This window comes from Gorilla gorilla, chromosome 18 (genome assembly GCF_029281585.2).
Source record: "Gorilla gorilla gorilla isolate KB3781 chromosome 18, NHGRI_mGorGor1-v2.1_pri, whole genome shotgun sequence".
Classification (NCBI taxonomy): domain Eukaryota; kingdom Metazoa; phylum Chordata; class Mammalia; order Primates; family Hominidae; genus Gorilla; species Gorilla gorilla.
This window is the reverse complement of record NC_073242.2, coordinates 4925410-4949755: the sequence shown is the minus strand read 5'-3', so window position 1 is coordinate 4949755 and position 24346 is coordinate 4925410. Positions and strand designations below refer to the sequence as shown.

At 59.1% G+C, this 24346-nt stretch overlaps 1 protein-coding gene across 6 annotated transcripts; it reads right to left on the bottom strand.

Moving 5' to 3' along the window:
• Positions 1 to 788: 788 nt before the first annotated feature.
• On the bottom strand, positions 789 to 18669 carry UBE2I (ubiquitin conjugating enzyme E2 I). Of its 6 annotated transcripts, none has more exons than XM_004056937.5 (7): positions 18552 to 18669; positions 13725 to 13801; positions 13445 to 13528; positions 12095 to 12167; positions 7537 to 7646; positions 7303 to 7382; positions 789 to 3084 (listed from the first exon to the last, which is right to left on the bottom strand). In XM_004056937.5, the coding sequence occupies exons 2-7, from the start codon at positions 13788 to 13790 to the stop codon at positions 3021 to 3023; spliced, it is 477 nt and encodes a 158-aa protein (XP_004056985.1). In that variant the 5' UTR covers positions 13791 to 13801; positions 18552 to 18669; the 3' UTR covers positions 789 to 3020. The 6 variants fall into 6 exon arrangements, with proteins under 6 accessions (XP_004056985.1, XP_030858555.1, XP_018868128.1 ...); XM_031002695.3 differs by lacking the exon at positions 18552 to 18669 and adding an exon at positions 18050 to 18212; XM_019012583.2 differs by lacking the exon at positions 789 to 3084 and having other exon boundaries at positions 7146 to 7382.
• Positions 18670 to 24346: the final 5677 nt, after the last annotated feature.

The following is a 24346-nucleotide window of genomic DNA, read 5'->3' as shown; positions in this document are numbered from 1 at the left end:
CACTCCCAGGCCCCTCCCTGCTGGAGCTGGCTCAAACCAGCTCCAGCCAGTCCGAATCAGTGCAAGGCCCTCCAACCTGGCAACTTGTCGTCATGGTAATCATGAGGAAGGCTTCCCATCAGCAGATCCCAGTGAGTGATGGCGGGGCCAGGCCTCAGGTCCAGGAAGGTGAGGCGACCTGGGGACCAGCAGCCTGGCCAGGAGCCTGCATTCCTGGGGGCAGCGGCCAGCATGGTGACCAAGTCTCCTAGCCTCCTCCGGCCCAGCCAGACCCAGGTCCCAAGGGACCTGAGAGACGGAGGGCACCTGTGGCTAGCCTGACTGCCAAAGCCAAGGGAGGGCTCCCCCGGCGCCAGCTCAGGCCTGGCTAGCCCGTCCCACAGGGGGCTGGGGTCCCTGCACCTGTGCACCAGACTCCTACCTGGTGGCTCTAGCCAGCCCTGGATGGGCCCTGTGAGGAAAGCTCTCTGGACACCTGAGGTCCCTGCTCCCCAAGGAGGTCCCCTGCCAGGGACAGCAAGAGCAGCCTTGAGTCCCAGGGAGACCCGTAGAGCAGGCCAGGGAGGTGCAGGTGAAGAGACCCCGAGGCTGGGGGTCACCTTGGCTAGAGGGGATGTCACCCGGAGGGGCTGACATGGGGCTGGAAGCAGGACCAGAACAAAGCCCTGGGGGGGTAGGGCTGGGCCTTGGGGTCAGGGGGCCGCCCTGTGGCCCCAGTGGGCTCCCCACCCCCACAGCCCAGGGGAGCCAGGGACAGGGCAGGAAAGGACACACCCGGCAGGCCGCAGTCTGTGCAAATGCTTTAATTGGTGGATTCTTAGATACAGTGGTTAATCCATTGCCCACAATTCTTTACTAATTCCGAGGCACCTCATGCCGGGAACGCGCTTTCCCTTCCACTAAACAAAGGCGGCCGCGTTTCAGAGCTCTCCTCTACAAAGTTCGCGTCCTCCGTTAGGCCGAGGACTGTGGTACTACAAAAGAACATCTCATTAGCTGAAGTCACTACGATTGGCTAGAAACATCCGTTACTTCAGAATACGTTAACTACAAAATATATTGAATTTCCATATGTATTAACCATATACATGTGTAACTATTACTAAATGTAGTTCAGTCATTACAAAATAAGACATTCTGGGAGCGGGCTACAAATATTCAAACCAGCTGAATTCCCCAGGTAAGGCCCCGTGTTATGAACAAACCACAAACATCAGACGTCAGACCGAGAGCTGTGACTGCAGGGTGCGTAGCCGGAAAAGCCAACAAGGCACTGGCACTGCAGAGTCGCTGGGGGGGTGGTGGGGGGCACTGCCGGCTCGGGGGGCCTTTGGAAGTCACCTCTTTGATTCCCAGCCAACAGCGGCTGGGGTCCCACACGGACCCGGAGGGTGCCAAGCACCCATTCCCAGGGCCCTGGGCCGCCCTCCCTGCATTCTTTGCTCCTTTGAGGAGCCCTGCCCTGCCCCCTTGGGAACCTGCACTTGGGCCACGGGGACCCAGCTCCGGCCACCGGGGGGTGCCAGGGCAGCAGGGCCAGCTCCAGCCCCAAGGCTTGAAACGAAACTGAGGAGGGCCAAGCTCGCTAGGATGGGGAGACTGGGTTGGGGGCCGGAGGTCGGAGGGCTGGAAGCACCGGGCTGTGTCCCCCAGGGCTTCCCATCTCTGTCCACTGCGCCTTCCTGCTGGGAGGTGACCGACACCCAACTTCCCAGCCAGGCCACTTCCTGCAGTGGCTCAGCCACGGCTCAGGCAGCCCCAAGAGGCCTGGCCGGCCCAACCTTTGCAGAGGGGCTCAGCGTCAGGATGGCTTCTGAGGCGCACAGCCTCCCCAGGACAGACCACGCTCAGGCGGCCTCAGGACGAAGAATTCCAGACACAGGCTGCCCAGGGCCCTCCACCTGGCGCTAAGTGTCGGGGAAGCCCTGGAGGGCCACGGCTGTGGGCTCTCCCAGAAAAAGCACCTGGCGTTTGCCACGGGTGGTAGCAAGGCTGCCTCCTGAGGACACAAGGGACAGACACCTGAGGTGGCACCCTATGCACAGCGCAGCTCCATCCCTGTGACCTGGCCGCTGAAGAGGGGCACCCCCGCCAGCAGGCTGCCTGGATAGGAGTCCTCAGGCAGCCCCCAGCCCTGGTCTGGACCTGGCCTTGTGGCCCCCAAGACAGCTGGCACCGGTGCACAGCTGCCAGGGTCTCGACGCCAATCCCGACCTATGCAGATCTTTGCTGCCCAGCGCTCTACAGCCCGAAGATGCGGGGAGCACAGAAACCTCAGCAGCACTTTGTACACAGCCCTGTTTACAAAGATCCAGGGCAAGACAGAGCCTCACAGCCTGGGTGCACCCGAAGCAGATGGAGAGCCTGGTCCTGGCCCGCGGTGGGGCTGCAGGTGGGTGGGGAGGGCCGGGCACTCGGAGGCCGCCTCCTCTCACTTTCAATGATAATAACGCAACCAAAACCTTTATATAAACAGTTTATTTACTCTAAACAGCAACACAGACAAAACGCCATATAAACACAAAGGAAGTGGCGCAGAACCGAGATGCTGACCTGGGGTCTGAGGCTCAAAAGCGGCACAGCCCAGGTTCTAGAAGGTTCTAGAGAGGAGCGGCAGGAGGGAGGGTGCATTTCCATACAGCCAGCTGAGGCCAAGTGCAGCTCTGCACGGTGAGAAGCATGCCTGCATCCCAGAGCGAGGAACTCGCCCCTGGGGGACTTACCCAAGTATAAAAGTTTATAATTTTACAGCAGTTGAAATACTGACATCAATATTAAAATAAAAGCGAGTTTTACATAACAATCAAAAATACAAAAGACCGAAGGAAGAGACCCTGTATGGAAACGGGCAATTCAGCGAATCGAGACCGCACACCCGCGGCGGCAATGGAAGATGGCGCCCGCCCAACCCCCCCAGGTGACTAGTCATTGTATGGAGCAACTTTAGATTTGCAAAAATGTTGTAAACAAGTTCTTGCCAAACCAATCCCTTCCTTTTGACGATGCCACAAGGTCGCTGCTTATGAGGGCGCAAACTTCTTGGCTTGTGCTCGGACCCTTTTCTCGTACTCCACTCTGTTTTGGCTGAGGAGGTCAAAAGAGAAGAGACGCGTTAGAGGGCTGAGCTGCCTGGCCCTCACGCTCGCCCCGGAGCCAGCTGGGCAGACCAGGCTGCAGGATGGGACCTCCTGCGGGAGGGCAGTGTGGAGCTCGTCATAGTAACAGAAGCAGGAAGCCCGGAGAAGCAGGGAGGCCTGCGTGGTGGGGAGCCCATGCTGGCTCTGACGTGGCTGAGACTGTCCTGTGGTCTGACGGGGGCAGAAGGGCAGGGAGGAGAGGAACCCACGCTGGGTGAATGTGGTGTTCAAGGGGGACAGAGGGGTCCCGCAGGGCTGCGAGGAGGGCTCAGGCCCCGGGGGGGGGCCACGCCAGGGCCTGGAACATCTTTGCCGATGCCAAAAGGCTGGTCCTGACTAGTAATCAGCAGCTTCTCTTTTCTGTAGGTCTGGGGACAGTCCTAATACACTGAAAACACTGACTGCTTGCCACTGTTTTTGTTAATTCCCAAAAATAGATACAAATTTCTGGAGGGTTTTTCCATGAGGCTCTCAGCCCCAGGGGCAAAGGTGTGGGAAGGCAGGCCTGGTTGAGAAGGCGTTGTGCCCGAGATGGGCAGTGCAGTGGCATCAGCAAACAGGTCTGGAGCTGGGTAGAGTGAGGCTCAGCCTGCAAGCAGCTGCCTAGGAGAGTGGCATGGCACACACTGCCCGGGCAAAACAGGTGGGCGGGAGGGCGGCCGAGGCTGCACCTAGGGGCTGATGGGTCACGGGGTGCAGCGTGACCCTGAGGATGGGGAAACACCATGACATTTATGGAGGTGGCTCCTGGGGTCGCAGTCCTGGCAGTCTCGCCAGGATTGGACCTGGTCTGAGACACTGAGCCTCACTCTGCATGGTGGAACAGCCCAGGATGGCAGCAGCGCAGGTGCCACCCCCACCCACGCCAAGGGCCTGGACCGCAGCCCAGACCCCAGCGCCCTCCTTGGGCCACCAGCCGGCCCCAGGGCAGAGCAGCTCAGCTGGGTGGGCGTGGAAGGAACCAGAGGCGGTGGCTACACGTCCCAGCTCTTCCTTGACTAAGCAGAGGCCCCGAGAAAAAGCACCTGCCAGGGCAGGAACACGGTCCAAGGCCTCCAGGAAACCCAGGAAAAACGATCTGAAACCCGCAAACATGCTTCACAAAGGGTGCTTTTCAAGTGGATGTTTGTAGGAGAAAGAACGTTTGTTTACGTGCACGCAAGTGTACAGTGCAGCCCAGCAGGCACCAAGCCCAGGAGACACTGGGGAGAGTCACATGGGGCGGGGGACTGCAACCCTGCCCAGCCCACGCCGCAGATGGGAGCCACAGCCCAGCTCTGTAGATGGTTGGCAAATGGGGTGCAGGCCAGACAGAGCTCACGCCCACACCATGCTGGGGATGGCAGACCATCTAAGGGCTAGGCAGGAAAACATTTGCCTTTTGTTTTGTTTTGTTTTGTTTTTTTGAGACAGTCTGGCTCTGTTGCCCAGGCTGGAGTGCAGTGGTGTGATCTCGGCTCACTGTAAGCTCCGCCTCCCAGGTTCAAGCCATTCTCCTGCCTCAGCCTCCCGAGTAGCTGGGGTTACAGGTGTGCGCCACCACGCCTGGCTAATTTTTTTTTATTTTTACTAGAGATGGGGTTTCACCGTGTTAGCTAGGATGGTCTTGATCTCCTGACCTTGTGATCTGCCCACCTTGGCCTCCCAAAGTGCTGGGATTACAGGCGTGAGCCACTGCGCCCAGCATGCTTTTTTTTTTTTTTTTTTTTTGAGACAGGGTCTCACTTTGTCACCCAGGCTGCAATCTTGGCTCACTGCAGCATCAACCACCTGGGCTCAAGCAGTCCTCCCACCTCAGCCTCCCAAATAGCTGGGACTACAGGCATGCACCACCATCCCCAGCTTAATTTTTTTTTTTTTTTTTTTTAAAGAGAGCAGGTCTTGCCATGTTGCCCAGGCTGGTCTCCAACTCCTGGGCTCAGGCAACCCTCCCACAGTGGCCTTGCAAAGCGTTGGGATTACAGGCATGAGCCACCACCCCTGGCAAATTTTTTAATTTTTTGTAGAGATAGGGTCTCGCTATGTTGCCCAGTCTAGTCATGAACTCCTGAGTTCAAGCAATCAGCCCACCTTGGCCTCCCAAAGTGTTGGGATTACAGGCGTTGGGCCACCACACTTGGCCTAGAAAACATTTTCCAGGCACGGTGGCTCATGCCTATAATCCCGGCACTTTGGGAGGCGAGGCGGGTGGATCACCTGAGGTCAAAAGTTCGAGACCAGCCTGGCCAACATGGTGAAACACTGTCTTTACTAAAAATACAAAAATTAGCCAGGTGTGGTGGTGGGCGCCTGTAATCCCAGCTACTTGGGAGGCTGAGGCAGGAGAATCACTTGAACCCAGGAGGCAGAGGTTGTAGTGAGCTGAGATCACACCACTGCACTCCAGCCTGGGCGACAGAATGAGACTCTGTTTCAAAAAAAAAAAAAAAAGAAAACATTTTCTGCCTCAAGGGCCATGTGGACACCCACGAGCACTGTGGCTTCCTGTCCAAGGAAATGCATTTCACGGACTCCTAGGGCACAGCAGGCCAGCACACAAACCCAGGTCACGCCACGTCCCACGAGCCACTTCCAGCAATGGCTTGGCTGACTGAGCGGCTATGAGTTGTTTTTTTTGAGACAGGGTCTCGCTTTGTCACACAGGCTGGATTGCGGTGCTGCAATCTCAACTCACCGCAGCATCAACCTCCTGGTTGTCCTCCCACCTCAGCCTCCCAAATAGCTGGGACTACAGGTGTGCACCACCATGCAGGGGAGCCAGGCTGAGCCTGGGGTGGCTGCTGTGATACTTGCTCCCTGCCTGGGGCCTCTGTGCCACCCTCGGCCACCAGGGAGGGCACCTTGCAGACACCTGGGCTGCGCCCGCATCCAGGGAGAAACACATCTCTCCAAAACCATGTACTATTTTTTTTTTTTTTTTTTTGAGACGGCATCCCTCCGTCGCCAGGCTAGAGAGCAGTGGCAGGATCTCGGCTCACTGCAACGTCCCGGGTTCAAGTGATTCTCCTGTCTCAGCCTCCCGAGTAGCTGGGATTAGAGGCACCCACCACTACGCCCAACTAATTTTTTGTATTTTTAGTAGGGACGAGGGTTTCGCCATGTTGGCCAGGCTGGTCTCGAACTCCTGACCGCATGATTCGCCCACCTCGGCCTCCCAAAGTGCTGGGATTACAAGCGTGAGCCACCGCTCCCGGCCGAAACCAGGTGCTTTTCCTCACGACCTGTGCAGGCCGGGCCTAGGGCAACCGGGACCCCTCAGCCTCCCTCCTCCTGACCATGAGATGCACCCTGGAGGGAGAGGGCCTCTGATGCCCACAGTGGCAGGGATGTGTGGGGTGGCTGCACGTGAGCCTTCTGGGTCCCTGGCCACTGGGGGCCGCGAGACCCCCTCGGAGGTGTGGGGACCCGTGGTGTGATGGGGCTGGGTTTCTCAACGCTGCAGGTGGAGCAGTGGGGGTCGGAGGCCCCAACCCACCTTCTTATGGACCTGCCCAGAACAGCTGGCAGAGGGAACAGGACAGGCGGGTGCGTGGCCTCTGCTCAAGGCAGGGTCCTCCCTGCTGTCCCCAGCACTGTTTGGCTGTCGTCTGCATCCTAACTCACACCAGGCCCTCCTCGGTGCAGACAGGACCCCAGGCCCACGGGGATCCTTCTAGCCACAGCAGCACCTCACAGGGACAGGGTGGAAGCCCAGGGCCTGTGTGACAGCATCACATCACTGAGCCCTGCTGGGCTGGGCGCCCCCACAGGAGGAACCAAGTTGTAGAGGGGATGGGGACAAGCAGCAAGGGCAGCGCGGGAGGCTGGGGTCCACGGGAGGCTGAGCCGGGGGAGGGGCCTCTCAGCATGGCCTCCTCTGGCCCCCACGCCCAGGGACCTTCCCCTCCTAGCTGGCCACAACTCACTGGGGCAGTGGCCCAAGACAGCCCCTGTCACCTGGCCTGCTCCCTCCCCCGGACACGGCTCCGGCGCCATCCATGCCCACCGCAGACCGTGTGCAACGGTGCCTGCTGCCCACAGGGTTTATGCCCCCCGATCTTCCCCCCGGAGGCGCGGACCCTGGCTGTCCCTGGGGTGAGCCTGTGTGCTCCACTCCCCTCCTGCCAGGCGGCCTTGGCTGGGACGGGGAGGAGCTGCCACCAGCGGGGCCGGGGCTGCTACTAACCAGTAAATCGTGTAGGCCTCTGCTTGAGCTGGGTCTTGGATATTTGGTTCATTTAGAAGTTCCTGTATTCCTAATAGGATCTGCGCCAGAGACAAAAACACAAGACGGGTGTGAGCAGTTTGAAAGGCAGACACCGTGAGACTCGGCCTCAGCCACAGAGAATGACCACAGACCCACGTGTCCGGAGGGGAGACTAAGGCAGCCCTGCCCGTGCCGGCGGCGGAGGCCCCGTACCTGTTTGATTGTGATGGCTGGCCTCCAGTCCTTGTCCTCCTCTAAGATGGACAGGCACACTGTCCCCGAAGGGTACACATTCGGGTGAAATAATGGTGGTTCGAATTTACCTGGAGAAAGAGGAAGAAAGGAAGCACTTTTTGAAGGCAGGCACTGTCCCAGAGTCACGTCCTTCCCCACATCACCCTCCTCCCAACACCGGGGCCCCGGGTTGGTAGCCAGGTTATTTGGCCAAAAACTTTTCAAAAAAATTAAACTGTGGCCATGAGGAGACTAAAGGAAGACATATCCACCTTTGCACGCAGGGAACAGAGCCTTGGGGACACGGCCGCAGCCGATACGAAGCTGTGTCTCTCCCGGGACAGAACTCCCGGCACAGCCAGGCAGTCTGGGAACACAGGCCCCAGGGTGGCCACTTAACCTGTGGCCCCCACATCCTTCCCAGCTGGGCCAGACTCAGGAGAGATGGGAGGAGCTGCAGGAGATGTCCAGGGACATAGCCAAGGCCCTTCCAGAGTCGGCTGTTCCGACGCAGACCCTCTGCTTCCAGGATACACGGGCTTTTAGGACCCTGTGTTCTTTCTTTACAAAAAAGCAGAAAAGTTTGCCACCATTAGCCCCACCAGGGACCATCACAGTTGATATTCTAGGCTATTTCCCATCTTTTACCTGGGCATCCTCCCTCTTCTCTCTCAATGCTACGGAAGGACATACAGCGTGGCATGTCTAGTGCAGCTGGAGGAATTACCAGAAAGCCAACGCGCCAGGAACACCTACAGCTTCCCAGAACACTCGCTCCTACCGACCACTGCATCTGCCCCGTAATCCCAACTCCAACATCCGCGGGCAGCTTCCTGGACTTCAGGTACCATGGAGATGCACAGGGCACACTCCCTGAGGAATGCGAAGACACCACCGCAGACCGTCCCACACTGCGACCATCCCACACCGCAGGAGCTCACGGGCGACACCAGCAGCTGCGTGGCAGTCCTGAGTGCGAACACGCGTGAGCGCGCTGCTGTGGAATGTGGGGTCACGGCGTTGGCCCTCAAGCCATGCTGCTTCCAGGCTGCTCACTCAGGCTGCGTCGCTGGTGGATTCCAGCCACTGGGTGAGGTGCACGGCGGCCACTCCGTGGTGCTACGCTGCGCCTGCTGGTGACGGCTGAGCGCCCCTTTCGGCCCAGGCTGCTTCCTGGCGACTGCTTCGGAGAAGTTCCTCAAGTGATACGTCTTACAGGGCTCTTCTGCTTGGGGCTTGACTTTTTGCTTTTTTAATTTTTTGAGATGGAGTTTCACTGTGTTGCCCAGGCTGGATCTCAGCTCACTGCAGCTTTCACCTCCCGGGCTCAAGTGATTCTCCCGCCTCACCTTGGCCTCCAGAGTAGCTGAGGTTACAGGCACCCGCCATCAAGCTTGGCCAATTTTTCTATTTTATTAGAACTGGGGTTCCTCCACTGTTGGTCAGGCTGGTCTCAAACTCCTGACCTTAAGTGATTCACCTGCCTTGGCCTCCCAAAGTGCTGGGATCACAGGTGTGAGCCAACACACCCGGCCGGACCCTTTCCTCTTCTAAGGGAATCTTTTGGCAAAAACAAAAATTGCCTAATTTCAATTTAATCTGATTTCTCAATCTCGTTTCTTCTGCCAATCACAACTTACCCACAGAAAAGCAAAGATGCTGGACGCCAGCACTGCCAGGTCCACCTGTCCCTCCCAGGGTAGAGGTTGCCTCCTACTTCCTCGTGGCCTCCGGCTTGGCCACTCCCGCGCTTCGCAGAAGGAACACAAAGGGGGTGCCCTCCTGTCTGGACTGTCCGCCAGGCATCATGTGGCCTCTTCACTCTTCCCTACCTGTCATCCTAGGACGTCTGGGCTGGGGCAAGTGGGGGTGACACCAGCACCCATCTGTGCCTCTGGTGGACACATGTATGTGCTTCTGTGAATCTCGACTGACTCGAGTGAACAGCCAGGTCCTACAGCATGAGCTCGGCTTCCACTGCTGTGGCAGGCAGCGTCCAGGGGAAACGTTCAGAACATCCGCTCTCTCCATCGGTGGCTGAGGCTCCCGCTGCCCTGCGCTGCGGCTCCGTCTGCTCCCCTGTGCGGTACGGCAGATCCCACTGGGGAGGCTTTCACTCTTTGGCAAAGCCAGGCATCCCTGCCGCATTTGCTGGCTGGGTGGAGGCCTTTCCTGTGAGGGACATGCTGGACGTCATGGCTGCCTTCTTACTGATTCGCAGGAGCTCTTGGTAGATTCAGGGTGAGGGCTGAGGTACGTACATACACTGTAGTGTGCCCTCCTGCCCGGCGCCAACTGCAGTCTTTATGATAAAGAGAGATTCTTAATTTCAACTTAGTCAACTCGTCAATCTCCCTCCGGCCAGCACTTCACTGCATCCCTGGTGAAGAGATCCCTGCCTGCCCAGGGCTCACGGACACCATCCCGGGTCTTCCTCTCCACGCTGTCCTGCTTGGGCACCACAATCCATCTGGAAGCTGTTTCTCTATGGTGGGAGGCAGAGCTCGTCTCTCCTGCTGGAATATCCCTCAGGGTGTCACAGCCCAAACCACCACATGCGTGGCCTCCGGACTCCTCATTCTGTCCGCGGGTCTGCCTGCCTGTCTTCTCAGCAATCCTGCAGTCTCCATCACCGTGTCCCGTGGCAGGTCTGGCGGGGGGTGAGTGGGTGTGCTCTGCACCCACGGAGCCTCAGCCTGGGTCTCGCAACCCCACCAAGAAGCCAAGGCCTCCGCGTTTCTGCATTTCCTGAGTCCATGGGACAGTTTCCAACAAGATGTGCTTGACTCCAACTGGGATCACACGGAAGCTGCAGACGAGCCTGGGGAGAAGGGCTGTCTGTACAATGTCGTGTGTTCCCCTCCACACACAGGGCAGAGCTCAGCTACCGCTCAGGCCGGCCTTGGTTTCCCTTGGAATATTCTACAGTTTTCGGTACAGAGGTCCTGAACCAATCTTTTAATGCATTTAGTCCAACGTATTTCATGCTACTATAAATGGCAGTTTTAAAACCTTGCACGCTGAAATAAGAGCAGATTTGTGTACCTCAATCTCTACTTCATTTTTATATTTATTATTTAGCTTTGTTTCCTTTACCAGGTCCTGTGCTACTTTTGTATTCTTTTCTTTTTTTTTTTGAGACACGGTCTTGCTCTGCTGCCCAGGCTGGAGTGTAGTGGCGTGATCTCGGCTCACTGCACCCGCCTCCTGGGTTCAAGCGCTTCTCCTGCCTCAGCCTCCCGAGCAGCTGGGATTAAAGGCACCCACCACCACACCCGCTAATTTTTGTTTGTTTTTTTTTTTTTTTTTAGTAGAGACAGGGTTTCACCATGTTGTCCAGGCTGGTCTTCACCTCAGGTGATCCTCCCACCTCGGCCTCCAAAAGTTCTGGGATTCCAGGTGTGAGCCACCGTGCCCAGCCTTGCACCTCAGCTTTACTGAGCTGTTGTCCTGGCCTTCCTCCCCACGTCTTCCGTTGTGACTTCTTTTTCTTGTCTTGCTGCATTTGCTTGGAATTCCAATCAACGGTTGAACAGAATCAATGAAAGCAGCTACTTTGTCTCATTCTTATATTTTTCTTAATTAAAATAAGTCATCTTAAGTAATACCTGCTCATGGTTTAAAAAAAAAAATCAAACAGCAAAGGACAATCCAAAATGAAGCAAGTCTCGGCCAGGTGGTGCTGTCAGCAGTCCTCAAGCTCCTCTGGTCACTGCCACTGTGGAAAACACTTGTGTGTCTTGAGTGACAATTGCAGGGGAAGCTTTTACACAGCGCTCTCGCCTCACTGTGGCCAGGCACTGTCTAGGTGCTGGGCACGTGTTAACATGTGGAACTCACCACAGAAAGGGCCTGCCGATTTCCAGCTATGGGACGACAGGGACGTGGCGGCCCTCTCCTCCCTCTCCTGAGTTTTGCTGAACTGACTGAGATCATTAACTTAGCTGTAGGCTCAATGTCGAACCAGGCCTCAGCCCTTTCTTCTCGCGCCTTCTCTGCTGCTCCCCTGCTCTATGCCTGCCCGGCTGCAGACGCAGCCCCGGGTGGGAGAGACTGCGAGAGCCCACAGGAAGAGCAGTGAGGTGGAGCAAGATAAACCCTCAGGTGAGACTCCGAGTGGTGGCGCTTCTGCACGTCCATCCCATCCAGGGCTGGGGTCTTGTGGGCACCAAATCCTGTCTTCATCGCCAACAACCACTGAGGGTCCAGGCACTCCTAGCCCAGGAGCTCCAGCCTGGATCTCACAGCCCCTCCCTGCACAGGACTCTGGAGCTTCCCAGCCAACTAGCTGGGATGAGAGACTAAGTCTATTACGTGCACCGCCCACCCCTGGAGCTGGAAACAGACTCGCATCTGCAGCCTGAGGCGGGGATCAGGGATCAAAGCCGACCTCCAAATCTGTGATCTCACTCCCTCCCAGCTCCATGGATCGCCAGGACCAGGGCGCCACGGCCACAGCCATGGGCCTCTTTGGAGAGGACTCCAATCCCCGCAGGAACAGGCTGACTTCCAGGACACTGAACAGTGAGCTACTTACATTTTGGTGGCGAAGATGGATAATCATCTTTGAAAAGCATCCGTAGTTTAAACAAGCCTCCTTCCCATGGAGTCTGTGGGGAAATAAACCGTGGTGAGATGGGCTGCTTGCCTGCCGCAGGCCGGCCCAGAAGGAAGGGGATCGCTTCTAGGACACAACCTCCAGGACTGCGAGGACACCGGGGGCCAGAGGCCCAACAGAGGCGGCTCCCAAACCAGCCTGAAGCCTGGACCAGCCCCACCAAGGGGGCTGTCAGGACCTCTGCCATGCCCAGAGAGTGAGTCGGAAAGGCCCTCCTGGAAAGGAGAGGAGGATACGGGGGTCGGGGGCTGGGCTGGGGGGCAACGAGTGCCACACCCTGGGGCCGGCAGCGCCAAGAGCACACCCGTGCCCTTACCCCAGGGTGTTCTGGAAGCCCCTGCCCCAGGTCCCGCCTGGATGAGGCGCCTTTGCCACCCCACAACCCGACACCACTCCCGTCTTCCTTGGGGCCGCGCGCGCACCTGCCTCGCCGTAACGTGAAGGGCAAGGGACGTTCTCAGCAGAGCCTCAGACAAGTGACAAATCCAAGCCACATCCTGTCTCGGGCAAAGCTGAGTCCTGCTGGGACTGCTCAGCTCAGGGGGCCGGAGCTGCTTTGAGTTTCAGAGCGAAACCCAGAGGCTGGCATGGGCCGGAGGGAACAAGGCCTCGGGCAGGACCAGCACCTCAGGGATCTCTCCTTCCTTCAGAGTCCACGAGCATGAACCTTATGTGCACGCCGGCCTGGAGTCCCTGGCCAAGCACTTCATGTGAGCCGGGCAAAGAGGACAGGCACATGGGCTGCCCTGCTTGCCACAGACACACGGGGCCCCAAGCAGGCATCCTAGGTGGCTGCCGCCAGTCCCTGTGCCCCAGGAGGTTCTCCAGTAGACGGTTTTAGGCCGGGGTGGCTCTCCTGCAAACCCAGCTCCCGCGACCTGAGCCGCACCTGGAAGGACACAGCAGAACCCCGGGTTCCAGCACGCAAAGGCTGCCCGCCCCTCAGGCCTGCTCCCAACACCCAGGAGAGCCCCTTCCCCTCTGCCACAGCTCAGCCCTGTGCCCGGCCAGGCCCAGCCTACTTCCTTCTCAACCAGAAATGCCCTCGGTAGGAACACAGCTGTCACCCCAACCTTGCCAGCACCACCTTCTGAGCTCAAGTCCTCACGGGGCGGGGGCCAGGCCACAGCTGGGGATCTGAGCTGTTGACCGCGGCCTGTGACAAGGGTGGCCGTCACGGACGGCAGGGATCTGAGCGGAGTATCCCCGTGGCACTGCCGCACGCATCTGCTGAGCCCCGACAGGCAGGAGGCCGGCAGCGCCCCTTACCCCTTTCTTTCCTGGAATGGCGCACTCCCAGTTCATGAGGTTCATCGTGCCATCGGGATTTTTTGTTGGGACAGCCACGAAACCCTGAGAGAAAAGAAAACAACCACAACAGCACATCAGCGCGGCCGCATCCAGTTTGACCAAAACCACCAAGAACCGGCCTGCGAGTCCCACCGGCCCGGCCCAGGCACGCGACCAGCTCCCTCCCAGTAGGGAGGGCGCGGTTTCAGCCGAGGGGGCCTGTCCGCGGCACTGCACACAGAAATGAAGCCCTCCTTACAAATGGGTGGTCTTTCCTCCACGCTTTCCTCTCCTGGGCGAGTCTGCTGAGGGCGATCCCCGACATGTTCAAAGTCCCTGGAACACAGGAGGCAGAGCACGCGGTCAGGAGAGGCGAGCGGGCTCCTGCCACCCCAGCACGCGCACGTGGCCCACGGCAGGCAGGCTTGCTCCTAACACACGCTGGCCTGGCCCAGCAGGGACTCTCTTCTTGCAAGCTGTCGTCCGACCCCGGGGGTCTACCAGGGGAGGCCTTGTGAGCGGCACCCAGATCACCCGGAGGCGGGGGCAGGTAGGACCCCTTCCCCATGGCCCCAACCCAGCCCCGGTCTGTGACACGTGCTGCGGCCTCTGCTCCAAGGTGAGGAGACAGATGTTCAGAGGCTGGGCCGCTGCGGCTGGGGGGTAGCTGCCACCCTGCGGTGGCTGACGTGGCAGGGTCCTCACTGTACCATCAGGTGGGGACTAGGCAGGGCTGGGGCCCCAGATGGATGTGGGGTACTGGGTCCCTGCCTTAGTATCAGGCGCTCAGAACTGAGACTCAGGCTGGGCCAGGGGACACCTGTTATTCTTTTTTTTTTTTTTTTTTTTTTGAGACAGAGTCTCATTCTATTGCTCAGGCTGGAATGCAGTGGCACGATCTCGGCTCACTGCAACCTCCGCCTCCTGAGTTCAAGCAATTCTCCTGCCTCAGCCTCCCGAGTAGCTGAGACTACAGGCGTGCGCCACCACGCCCAGCTAATTTTTGTATTTTTAGTAGAGATAGGGTTTCACCATGTTGAAGACAGAGCAGAACAAGTACCACACGGCAGAGGCTCAGCCTCACTGAGAGAGGAGCCCTTCACGGGGACACCCTTCCCAGACCGTGCAGCCACTACCATGTCCCTGTGGCTTCAGGGGACAGACGGGTCCTGCAGGGCAGGGCAGGAGCATGGGGTAGGGGACCAGGTCCCTGATCAGAGGCAGCGGCACACACGCCAGATTCCAGCTCCACGCATGTGCACGGGACCTCGGGGGCTTGGCACCTTCGCCTTTGCGTTCTCGGCGGGAGCCTGTTGGCCAGCACTGTCACTGGGGACACCAGGCAGACAGGGCCAGCAGCCTCAATGCCACCCTCAACTGTCACCCTACTGGTGGCCACCTTTACCCACGAAAAACAGCACTCAAGGTACAAAACTTGCCCAAGAATTCAAACCTAAGTGTGTGCTGGTTTTCAAAGTCCATGGGAACACTGAAGCTACCCCCACGTCTGATATCTCAACACCAAACAAGGGCCACCTCTACAAAGCTGGGGGACTCAGCCAGGTCTTCTAAGCTGTGGGGGGCCGTCCCTACTACGGCTTGGGCTGTCCTAGAATAGCCACAAGGGCCCTGGTGACCTGGATGGCGCCCGCACCTGTGGAGGCCCACGAACCTCACACACCTCGCAGCCGCAGGAAGGGGCCAGGTCAGCAGCTCCACCTGCGTCGGAGCCGCCGCAGCCTCACCTGGCATTCGTTAGGGAGACAAGACCCAGTCCCCAGCAGACCCACGGACGAAGGAGCTCTGAGAGACCCGCACTCAGGCTCTGGGTGGCACGATGACTTCCCGAGTCAGCAGAGCAGAAATCGGGGGTGGGGTTGGGATCTAAGAAGCCCAGGCAGGTCCAGTGTCGCCAGGGCACCAGGCTTCTGAGGCTGCTAGAGCCGCCTGCCCTGCAGGTGAATTTGGCTCCTTTTCACCAAACACAGATCCTCAGGGCAGCCTGAGAAAAAGCAGGCGAAGGAACCTGGGTCCTCCAGTCAGCAGGCGCTGGCATCACAACGAGAGGGTGACAGGGGCCATCCGGGCACTGGCCTCCAGGTCCACGACTAAGTCCAAGACAGGCAGCCTGCGCTGGAGGCAGCCCCAGACCGGGCCCCACCGGGATGTCCTTCCCCACGCCCTCCTCACACGATGCAGAGGAGCCCGCAGGCCGCCCGCCCTCTGGAACGTTTGCCCTTCCCCATGCCCTCCTCTAAGTGGGGGGGGGGGGGGGGGGGGGGAGCCAGGGGCCAGACAGGGAGAAAGTGGGGGGCACAGCTAGGGGCAGGCAGGGTTCAAGCCCAGAGCGGAGTGGAGCGCCCGCCAACCACGGTTTCAAGGCTGTCTCCGCACTGGGCTGGGCTCTGAAACGCCACACGTTCCTCCACCCTCCATTCCTACGTGGAGCAGCCCAGCTGCGACTTGAGGACTCACCGCTCTCGCTTCCCCAGCCCCCGGATGGGATTCCTGAGTGGCCGCAGCCTGTGCCCGGTGTGGTGCAAAGCAGCCTGGCGAGTGGCCATTTCAAGGAGGCACGACCTCCCAGATGCCCGGGGTCTGAGCGAGGCCAGGCATCAGGCAGGTCTCTGAAGCCTCAGGCCAGTGCTCCAGACACTGAAGGACCATGGGCAAGGCTATCCTCACAGCCAGGTAAGGCCAGGCCGCAGAGAGGCCAGACAGGCCTGGGACCCCGCCACAGGCAGCCCTCCTGCTGAGGACTGGACAGAGCCGCCTAGAGGCCCCCGTCCCAGCACCTAGCTATTGCTGTCTCAGGTGTGAGAAGTCGTGAGGGGTGGTCCTGAGAGACCTCCTGCCAAGACCTGGCTGCTGCTGCTGTGTCCCCTGCCCCAAAGCACTCAGCACCATGGGGTGGTCTCACAGGCACTGCACCGTCAGGGCAAGGAGCCACAGGTGCACACCCACCATGTCCCAGACAGAAGCCAGGCCCCTCCCCCTGCACCCCCTCCTACTGGCCTTCTGGAGAAAGCGGCCAATCTGTTACAATGTAATCACAACACAGATCAAGCATTCAAAATCCCCCTGAAAATCGAATTTGCCCTTCCAAATTCACAGACAGGCACTTAGTGAACGGCTAGTAGTTACTAGACGCTTCAGAGCAAGAAACTTTTATGATGCATAGACAAAAACAACCCTCATCTATTAGAGCCAGGCAAGGCCCAGACACTGCAGCAACGGGGACAGGGCCGGGCACTCCAGGAGCGGCCCGAAAGTCTGCCTTCTGTCCTCCTGCTGGGCGCCCGCAACCGGCTGAGCTTTAGCTTCTCGGATCACCGCCTTGCTCTGCTGGTTGACAGCACCGACTTCAGAGCAACTTCCTGGCTGAGGGTGAGCAAAGCACTCACCTCCCACAACTCCACCGCACTCATCTCCACAACGGGTGGTCGCCACGGCAGGCTGGCACAACAAGCCTTTAAAGGCCCTCCTGCACCCAAATGCAAACTCTCCCAGGCTTGGGGAGGTATTCCCTTCTGCAAGACCCAAGCACCTGCAGTCGGGAGACGCTTACCTGGCCGCACCTGATCTGCCCCAGGCCCCGAGGATGTTTCTGAAGCAAGATCCCAAACCCTGAGACACCACACAAGCGCACACCAGCAATCACCCAGTGGCCTAGGGAACGGACCTCTCTGAATGAGCAATCAGGGCAAACTTAGGATCCGTCCCGTCTTCCGTTGCATAGGTTCTCTACCTAAAGGCAACGTTTCTTGAAGAGCAAGAAACACTTGGGGTAGGTCCTGTACAAGGAAACAAACCGAACTCCCCAAAGACAGGCACTTCGCAAACAGAGAAACTAAGCGAAACTTCCAATTATACAAACAAAACCACTTCATTCTGCGATTCAAGCGTGACTACAGGCCACGATCACAAGCCCAACTAATCATTCCCTTACATTCCTCCTACGCACGTTAACTACCAGAACCAACTACTATTCAACCGATAAAAAGAGACGTCCAAAACAGAATAAAACTCCCCCGCCAGCGAGGCGCTCACGTTCAGGGCCCCAGCAAGCGCCAGCGGACCATCTTCAGAAGCACAAGAAAACTTACACTTGTTTTGGTTTTAAGGCACCGAAAACAAGCCCGCTCGCCGGCCTCCACCCCCGCGAGCCAGCGATGTTGCAATCCAAGACTCCCCCCACGGCCCATCCTATCCGTTCGCCGGGCGACCGTGACCCCGGAAGCCGCTCCTCGCGCAGGAGGAAGGCGCGGCCTCGCGGGGCCCCGGCTGCAGGTGGCTGCCCCGGCCCCGCGCCAGGCGCACCTCGGGGGCGAAGTGGGGGAGCCCCGACCCCGAAGGCCTGCGGCCGCCCGGCCGCTCGGGCCGCAGCCCCGCGGCGCCAGCAGCGCGGACCGACCCGGCGCCGAGCGCGGGGCCTCTCGGGCTCCCCGGAAAGCTCGGCCGCGGCGCCGGGCCCGGCTCGGCGGGGCGGGGCGCGGGGCAGTCGGGGGCCCGGGCCCGACAGGAGTAGAGGCCTCGGCCCGACCCCCGCCCCGCGGCCCCGGCCCGGCCCCCGCACGCGCTCACCTCGGGCGGCCGCAGCCCCGGCGAGCGTAGCGGACAGGTGGAGGACCGAGCGGGGCGGCGGCGGCGGCGCTTCCCTTTGTCTCGGGACTTCCCTCCGGAGCCCGCTCCGCGCGCAGCCAGAGCAGTTCCGAGGACCCTGGCGCGGGCGGGGCGCGCGGGGCGGGGCCTAACGCGGGGCTGCCCTCTGCACGCCTGCCTCGCGCGCCGCTCCTGCCGCCCGGCCCCGAGCGCCTCCCGCGCCGCCGCGCGCTCCCCGTTGCCCGCGCCCCGCCGCCGCGCGCCCGCGCCCCGGGTCCGCCCGAGGATCCCGGCCGGGGGGCGACTTTCCAGTCAGGCGGCGCCCTGGACACCTACGCCCTTAAAGGAGCCGCGTCCCCGATGTGAGGGAGCGTCTGTAAACTCCCCTTCGGGGTGCCCGCGTCCACCCGAGGACACGCCGGCAAGCAGCGGGGGAAAAAGGAAGCCGAGATCTCCAAAGGCTCCCCGGATGCCTGGCGGTCACCTCTCCAGCCACAGGTCCCGGAGGTTTCCTTGGGGTCAGGTCCTGGGGCCGGGGGCCAAAGACCACTGAGGCCTAAGGATCCTCTGAAGCGTCGCAGGACGGTGACGCTCCCGCGAGTTCAGCGCCCTGTGAAGCCCCTTGCAATTGGCCAGTTCGGGGCGGTAGGCGGGGACACCTTCTCATCCGCCCAATGAGCTGATCCCGTACAAAAGGCCGAATGCGAGCATGACCGACGGGAGGAGAAGTGTGGATGCTCCCTAATCCGGGGGCTGGCCCTGGGCCGGGGCGCGGGCGGGTCGTGGGGACTGCGAGCGGCGGGGGCGGGGGCGGGGCGAGCCCGTGGGGGAGGGGCGCTTCCGGACCCCCCTCCCGCCCACGCAACAAGCAGGACTGGGTCGGGAGGCCCCCAGACCCGCGAGCGCGCGGGACAGTCCGTTCGCCTACGCGCGACCGTGCTGGCCCCCAGGCTCTCCCGGCCCCCTCCGCCCGCATTTCGCCGACGGCGGGGCCGCAGCCAAGGGCACGGTGTCCGGGTGCTTGGGGACCGCGGGGAGTGACCACATTCATTCATTCCTCCGTCACTCATTCATTCATTCCCTCCCCTACTCCCTCATTCCCTCCCTCACTCACTAATTCCCTCCCTCACTCACTAATTTCCTCCCTCATTCATTCCTTCCCTCCCTCACTCATTCCCTCCCTCACTCATTCCCTCCTTCACTTACTCATTCATTGCCACCCTCACTCACTCATTCCCTCCCTCACTTATTCATTCCCACTCTCACTCACTCATTCCCTCCCTCACTCATTCCCTCCCTCACTCATTCATTCATTCCCTCCCTCCCTCACTCATTCTCACTCTCACTCATTCCCGCCCTCATTCATTCATTCCCACCCTCATTCATTCCTTCCCTCCCTCACTCATTCCCTCCCTCCCTCATTCATTCCCTCCCTCACTCACTCATTCCCTCCCTCACTGATTCATTCATTCCCTCCATCACTCATTCATTTCTTCCCTCACTCACTCATTCCCTCCCTCACTCATTTCCTCTCTCATTCATCCATTCCCTCCCTCCCTCACTCATTCCCACTCTCACAAACTCATTCCCTCCCTCACTTACTCATTCCCTCCCTCATTCATTCCCTCCCTCATTTGTTCATTCCCTCCCTCATTCATTCATTCCCTCCCTCATTCATTCCCTCCCTCCCTCATTCATTCATTCCCTCCCTCACTCATTCATTCCCACCTTCCCTCATTCATTCCCTGCCTCCCTCACTCATTCCCTCCCTCACTCATTCATTCCCTCCCTCCCTCACTGATTCTCTCCCTTATTCATTCCATCCCTCACTCATTCCCTTCCTCCCTCATTCCCTTCCTCCCTCACTCATTCATTCACTCCCTCACTCATTCATTCATTCATTCATTCCCTCCCTCCCTCACTCATTCCCTCCCTTACTCATTTATTCCATCCCTCCCTCATTGCCTCCCTCCCTCATTCCCTCCCTCTCTCCCTCATTCATTCATTCCCTCCCTCATTCATTCCCTCATTCATTCCCTCCCTCATTCCCTCACTCACTCATTCCCTCCCTCACTCATTCATTCCCTCCCTCGCTCATTCCCTTCCTCCCTCATTCATTCATTCCCTCCCTCACTCATGCATTAATTCCCTCCCTCACTCACTCATTCCCTCCCTCACTCATTCCCTCCCTCCCTCCCTCACTCATTCCCCCACCACCTCCCACAGGGTCCCCAGCGGGCACTTCCCTGGCAGGCACCTGCAGCAGGAGGGGCAGCCACACACCCTGGGTCTGCCTGCCTGGGAGGCGCAGCCGTGGGGATGTGGGTCCAGAGCAGCAGGGGCGGCCTCCCCCAGAATCCAGTCCCTGGGAGCCACGCACAGCCCTGTCCCACCAAGACTAGCGGGGGCCTGGCCTGGCTGCAACTCCCAGGCTCAGAGCCTCCGTGGCCTGTCTAGACACCTGCTGTCCCGGCCCCCAGCCTTGAGGTCCTGGGAATCTGCTTTTTTTTTTTCCTTTTTTTTGTGAGATGGAGTCTCACTGTGTTGCCCAGGCTAGAGTGCAGTGGCGCCATCTTGGCTTACTGCAACCTCCACCTCCTGAGTTCAAGCGATCCTCCTGCCTCAGCCTCCCGAGTAGCTGGGATTACAGGCGTGCACCACCACACCCGGCTAATTTTTGTATTTTTAATAGAGACGGGGTTTCACCATGTTGGCCAGGCTGGTCTCAAACTCCTGACTTCAAGTGATCCGCCTACCTAGGCCTCCCAAAGTGCTGGGATTACAGGTGTGGACCACCACGCCCAGCTGAAATCTGCATTCTTAACCAGCCCCCTGGGCAAGCCTGGCAGAGGGATATGGCCCTTTGGCTTCCTGGCATGGGCTAAGGTTCCAACGCCATCTTTCTGGCGAAGATGCCAGCACAGGGCTGTGTGGGGAGGCGTCAGCCAGTAAAAGCCGTGGCTGAAGAAAAGCAAGACAGCCACGGGCCTCGGTGGATCCCGCTGCAGCCTCAGGCACAGAGAGGGCAGGGCTGGTGAGGTGGGGGGCTTGTCATGAGTGGGGCTTGGGGAGACCGACTGGATGTGGTGTGTGGCTGGGGAGGGCCTGGGCCTGAACCTGTGGGCCATGGGAGCCATAGAAGGTTGTGGAACAGGAGAAGTAAGACAAGGCCCTGGTTCCCTGTGTGTGTGTGGTGAGGGATTGAGGAGACATGGCTCAGGCACTCAGAGAATTCCTGTCCTGGTGGGAAGTAGTGCTAGGAGGGGTTGGGGTTTGGGGAGGCTGTGGCAGGTGAGGGTGAGGGTCATGGAGCAGGTGGGGGAGGGAAGAGGCTCCCTCAGTTGTGCATCCTCAGCCCAGAAGTGTCCTTTGAGCAGCCTGCACCTGGCACACGTTTTCAAGGAGAGGGGACTTGTTGGGTCCAGCTCCCTGGGTACAAAGGAGAAACTGAGGCTTGGAGAGGGTGGGGGGTTTGAATCAGTAACTATAAGATCCTGGGCAAGGCTTGTGGCTGACTGTGCCAGGCACGCGCCCACCTTTGCCCCGGTCCCCTTGGGAGGGGAGCAGGAAGTGTGATGCAGAGCTGCCTGCGGTAGGGCGGGACCTCCAGTGCCCTGGGTGCCCCCTCCGGGGCCTGCTGGGGCCAGGCTCTGCACAGGGGTTTGAGAGCAGAGGCCTCTTCACTGAGGGCCGATTCCCCCAGAGGAATAAGGGCCTCTGCAGTAGAGTGAAGGGGGACCCTTACCCTGGAGCACGCACAAAAACCAGCTCAAAAGTCAGCCTCGGGCCAGGCGCGGTGGCTCACGCCGGTAATCCCAGGACTTTGGGAGGCTGAGTAGGGCAGATCGCTTGAGCTCAGGAGTTTGAGACCAGCCTGCCCAACATGGTGAAACCCCGTCTCTACTAAAAATGCAAAAATTAGTTGGGTGTGGTGGTGCACGCCTGTAATTCCAGCTACTTCAAAGGCTGAGGCAGGAGAATCTCCTGAACACGGGAGGCAGAGGTTGCAGTGAGTCGAGATGGCGTCACTGCACTCCAGCTTGGGCGACAGAACGAGACTCCATTTAAAAAGAAAAAGAAAAAAAAATTCACATATCTGAGAAGGAGTTAATATCCAGGATAATAGGCTGGGCGCGGTGGCTCACGCCTGTAATCCCAGCACTTTGGGAAGCTGAGGTGGGCAGATCACTTGAGGTCAGAAGTTCGAGACCAGCCTGGACAACATGGTGAAACCCCGTCTCTACTAAAAAATACTAAAGTTAGCTGGGTATGGTTGTGCACACCACCCCAGCTCCTGGGGAGGCTGAGGCACAAGAGTCGCTTGAACCCGGCAGGCGAAGGTTGCAGTGAGCTGAGATTGCACCACTGCACTCCAGCCTGGGGGACAGAATGAGCTTCGTCTCAAAAAAATAACAAAAAAATCTGGGATATAGAAAATCCCTACATCAATAAGAAAATGGCTCTGGAGGGCCGGGCGCAGTGGCTCACGCCTGTAATCCCAGCACTTTGATATGCTGAGGCAGGTGGATCACCTGAGGTCAGGAGTTCAAGACCAGCCTGGCCAACATGGTGGAACCCCATCTCTACTAAAAATACAAAAATTAGCTGAGCATGGTGGCAGGCATCTGTAATCCCAGCTACTGGGGAGGCTGAGGCAGGAGAATCGCTTGAACCCAGGAGGCAGAGGTTGCAGTGAGCCGAGATCATGCCATTGCACTCTAGCCTGAGTGACAGAGTGAGACACCATCTCAAAAAAACCAAAACAAGGCTGGGCGCGGTGGCTCAGCACTTTGGGAGGCCGAGGCAGGCAGATCATGAGGTCAGGAGATCGAGACCATCCTGACTAACACGGTGAAACCCTGTCTCTACTAAAAATACAAAAAATTAGCCGGATGTGGTGGTGGGCGCCTGTAGTCCCAGCTACTCGGGAGGCTGAGGCAGGAGAATGGCGTGAACCCGGGAGGCGGAGCTTGCAGTGAGTGGAGATCTCGCCACTGCACTCCAGCCTGGGCGACAGAGCAAGACTCGTCTCAAAAAAAAAAAAACAAAAAACAAGCAAACAAAAAAAGACTCTGGTTCCTGCCCCTCCAGCCCGGATGTACCTCACTTCCTCCTCCAATTCAGGACACGCCCTCAACTCTCTGGGGGTCTCCCCTGCAGCTCAACCAGCCAGGATGAGGGTTTCAGAAGATACTGCTCAGAGGCTGTGACCCAGCTGTGCCCCGATCCTACTGTGCTCTGCAGGGCTCCTCCCTAGCTCCCTGGGGGAACCCCCTAACCGCAGAGGCCTGGGCCCTCAGCCTCTGGCTGGCCCCAGAGAGTGCAGGGGGTGTCTTCTAGTCTCAAATTCCCCAGGCTGGGAGGCTCAGTAGGGAGAAGGAGCAAAGCCCGCTCCCTCGCTCCTGACTGTGCCACTTCCTTGGTGGTGGTCACCAGGCTCACAGGTCCCCATCCGCTAGAAGAATGGTGGGGGTAGGAGCAAAGTCTGGGGCCGTTTCTGTTTCCCTGTGCCGTGACTTACAGCTTTGATTTTCTGCACTCTCAAAGAGGTGGGCCTCATTGGGTGCCTGTCACTGCCAATCCCCAAATTGATCACCTCTGTCGCGGAAGAGAGAGGCCGGGACCAGATTGGGGTGAGGGATGGATCTCCAGTCCTGCTCGTGGCCGGCACAGTTGGAATGACCGTCGTGAGCACTGCAGAGAATAAAGAGAGCACCCGGTGGAGTCATGGCAGCCCCTGGAAACCCATGCAGGGAGAGTCCAGCCAGGTGCCAGGGCTTTTTGGCCCCCAACCCTCTGAAACAGACGGAAAAGCCCACAGACCGGGGTGCGTGGGGCATGACCTTTCCTCCTCCCACCTGGCCCTGCGTGCAGCATTCTTGTCCTGGTACATGTGGGCGGGTCAGGTACCCTCCTCTCTCTCCCCGACTGCAGCCTGTTCTGCCTCTGATAGATGCTGCTAAGACCAGGAGCCCTTGGATAGGGCAGGAGTGGCCTGCCCATACCGTATTCCCTCCACGTCGTCCCTCTGCCCAAGCCTGGCTCCTGCACACCTGTGCTGCTTCCTGCCTCCATGCCTTTCCCTGAGCAGGGCCCCACCCACATGCCCTGCCCTCCCACCTCACCCGCCCGGTGGCTCTTTCCGGCCTCCTCTAAATGGCAGCCCTTGGCCGGGCACAGTGACTCACAACCTGTAATCCCAGCACTTTGGGACGCCGAGGTGGGTGGATCACTTGAGGTCAGGAGTTCAAGACCAGCCTGACCAACATGGTGAAAACC

Bases quoted from the DNA above. Each gene is read 5' to 3' on its own strand.
- UBE2I (XM_019012583.2), bottom strand. From the start codon at position 13,790: ATGTCGGGGATCGCCCTCAGCAGACTCGCCCAGGAGAGGAAAGCGTGG. The intron at 7,647-12,094 runs GTAAGTAGCTCA...CTCTTTCTCCAG, and splicing joins TCCATCTTCGCCACCAAAAT to GTAAATTCGAACCACCATTA. The intron at 7,383-7,536 runs GTACGGGGCCTC...TCTCTGGCGCAG, and splicing joins CAGCCATCACAATCAAACAG to ATCCTATTAGGAATACAGGA.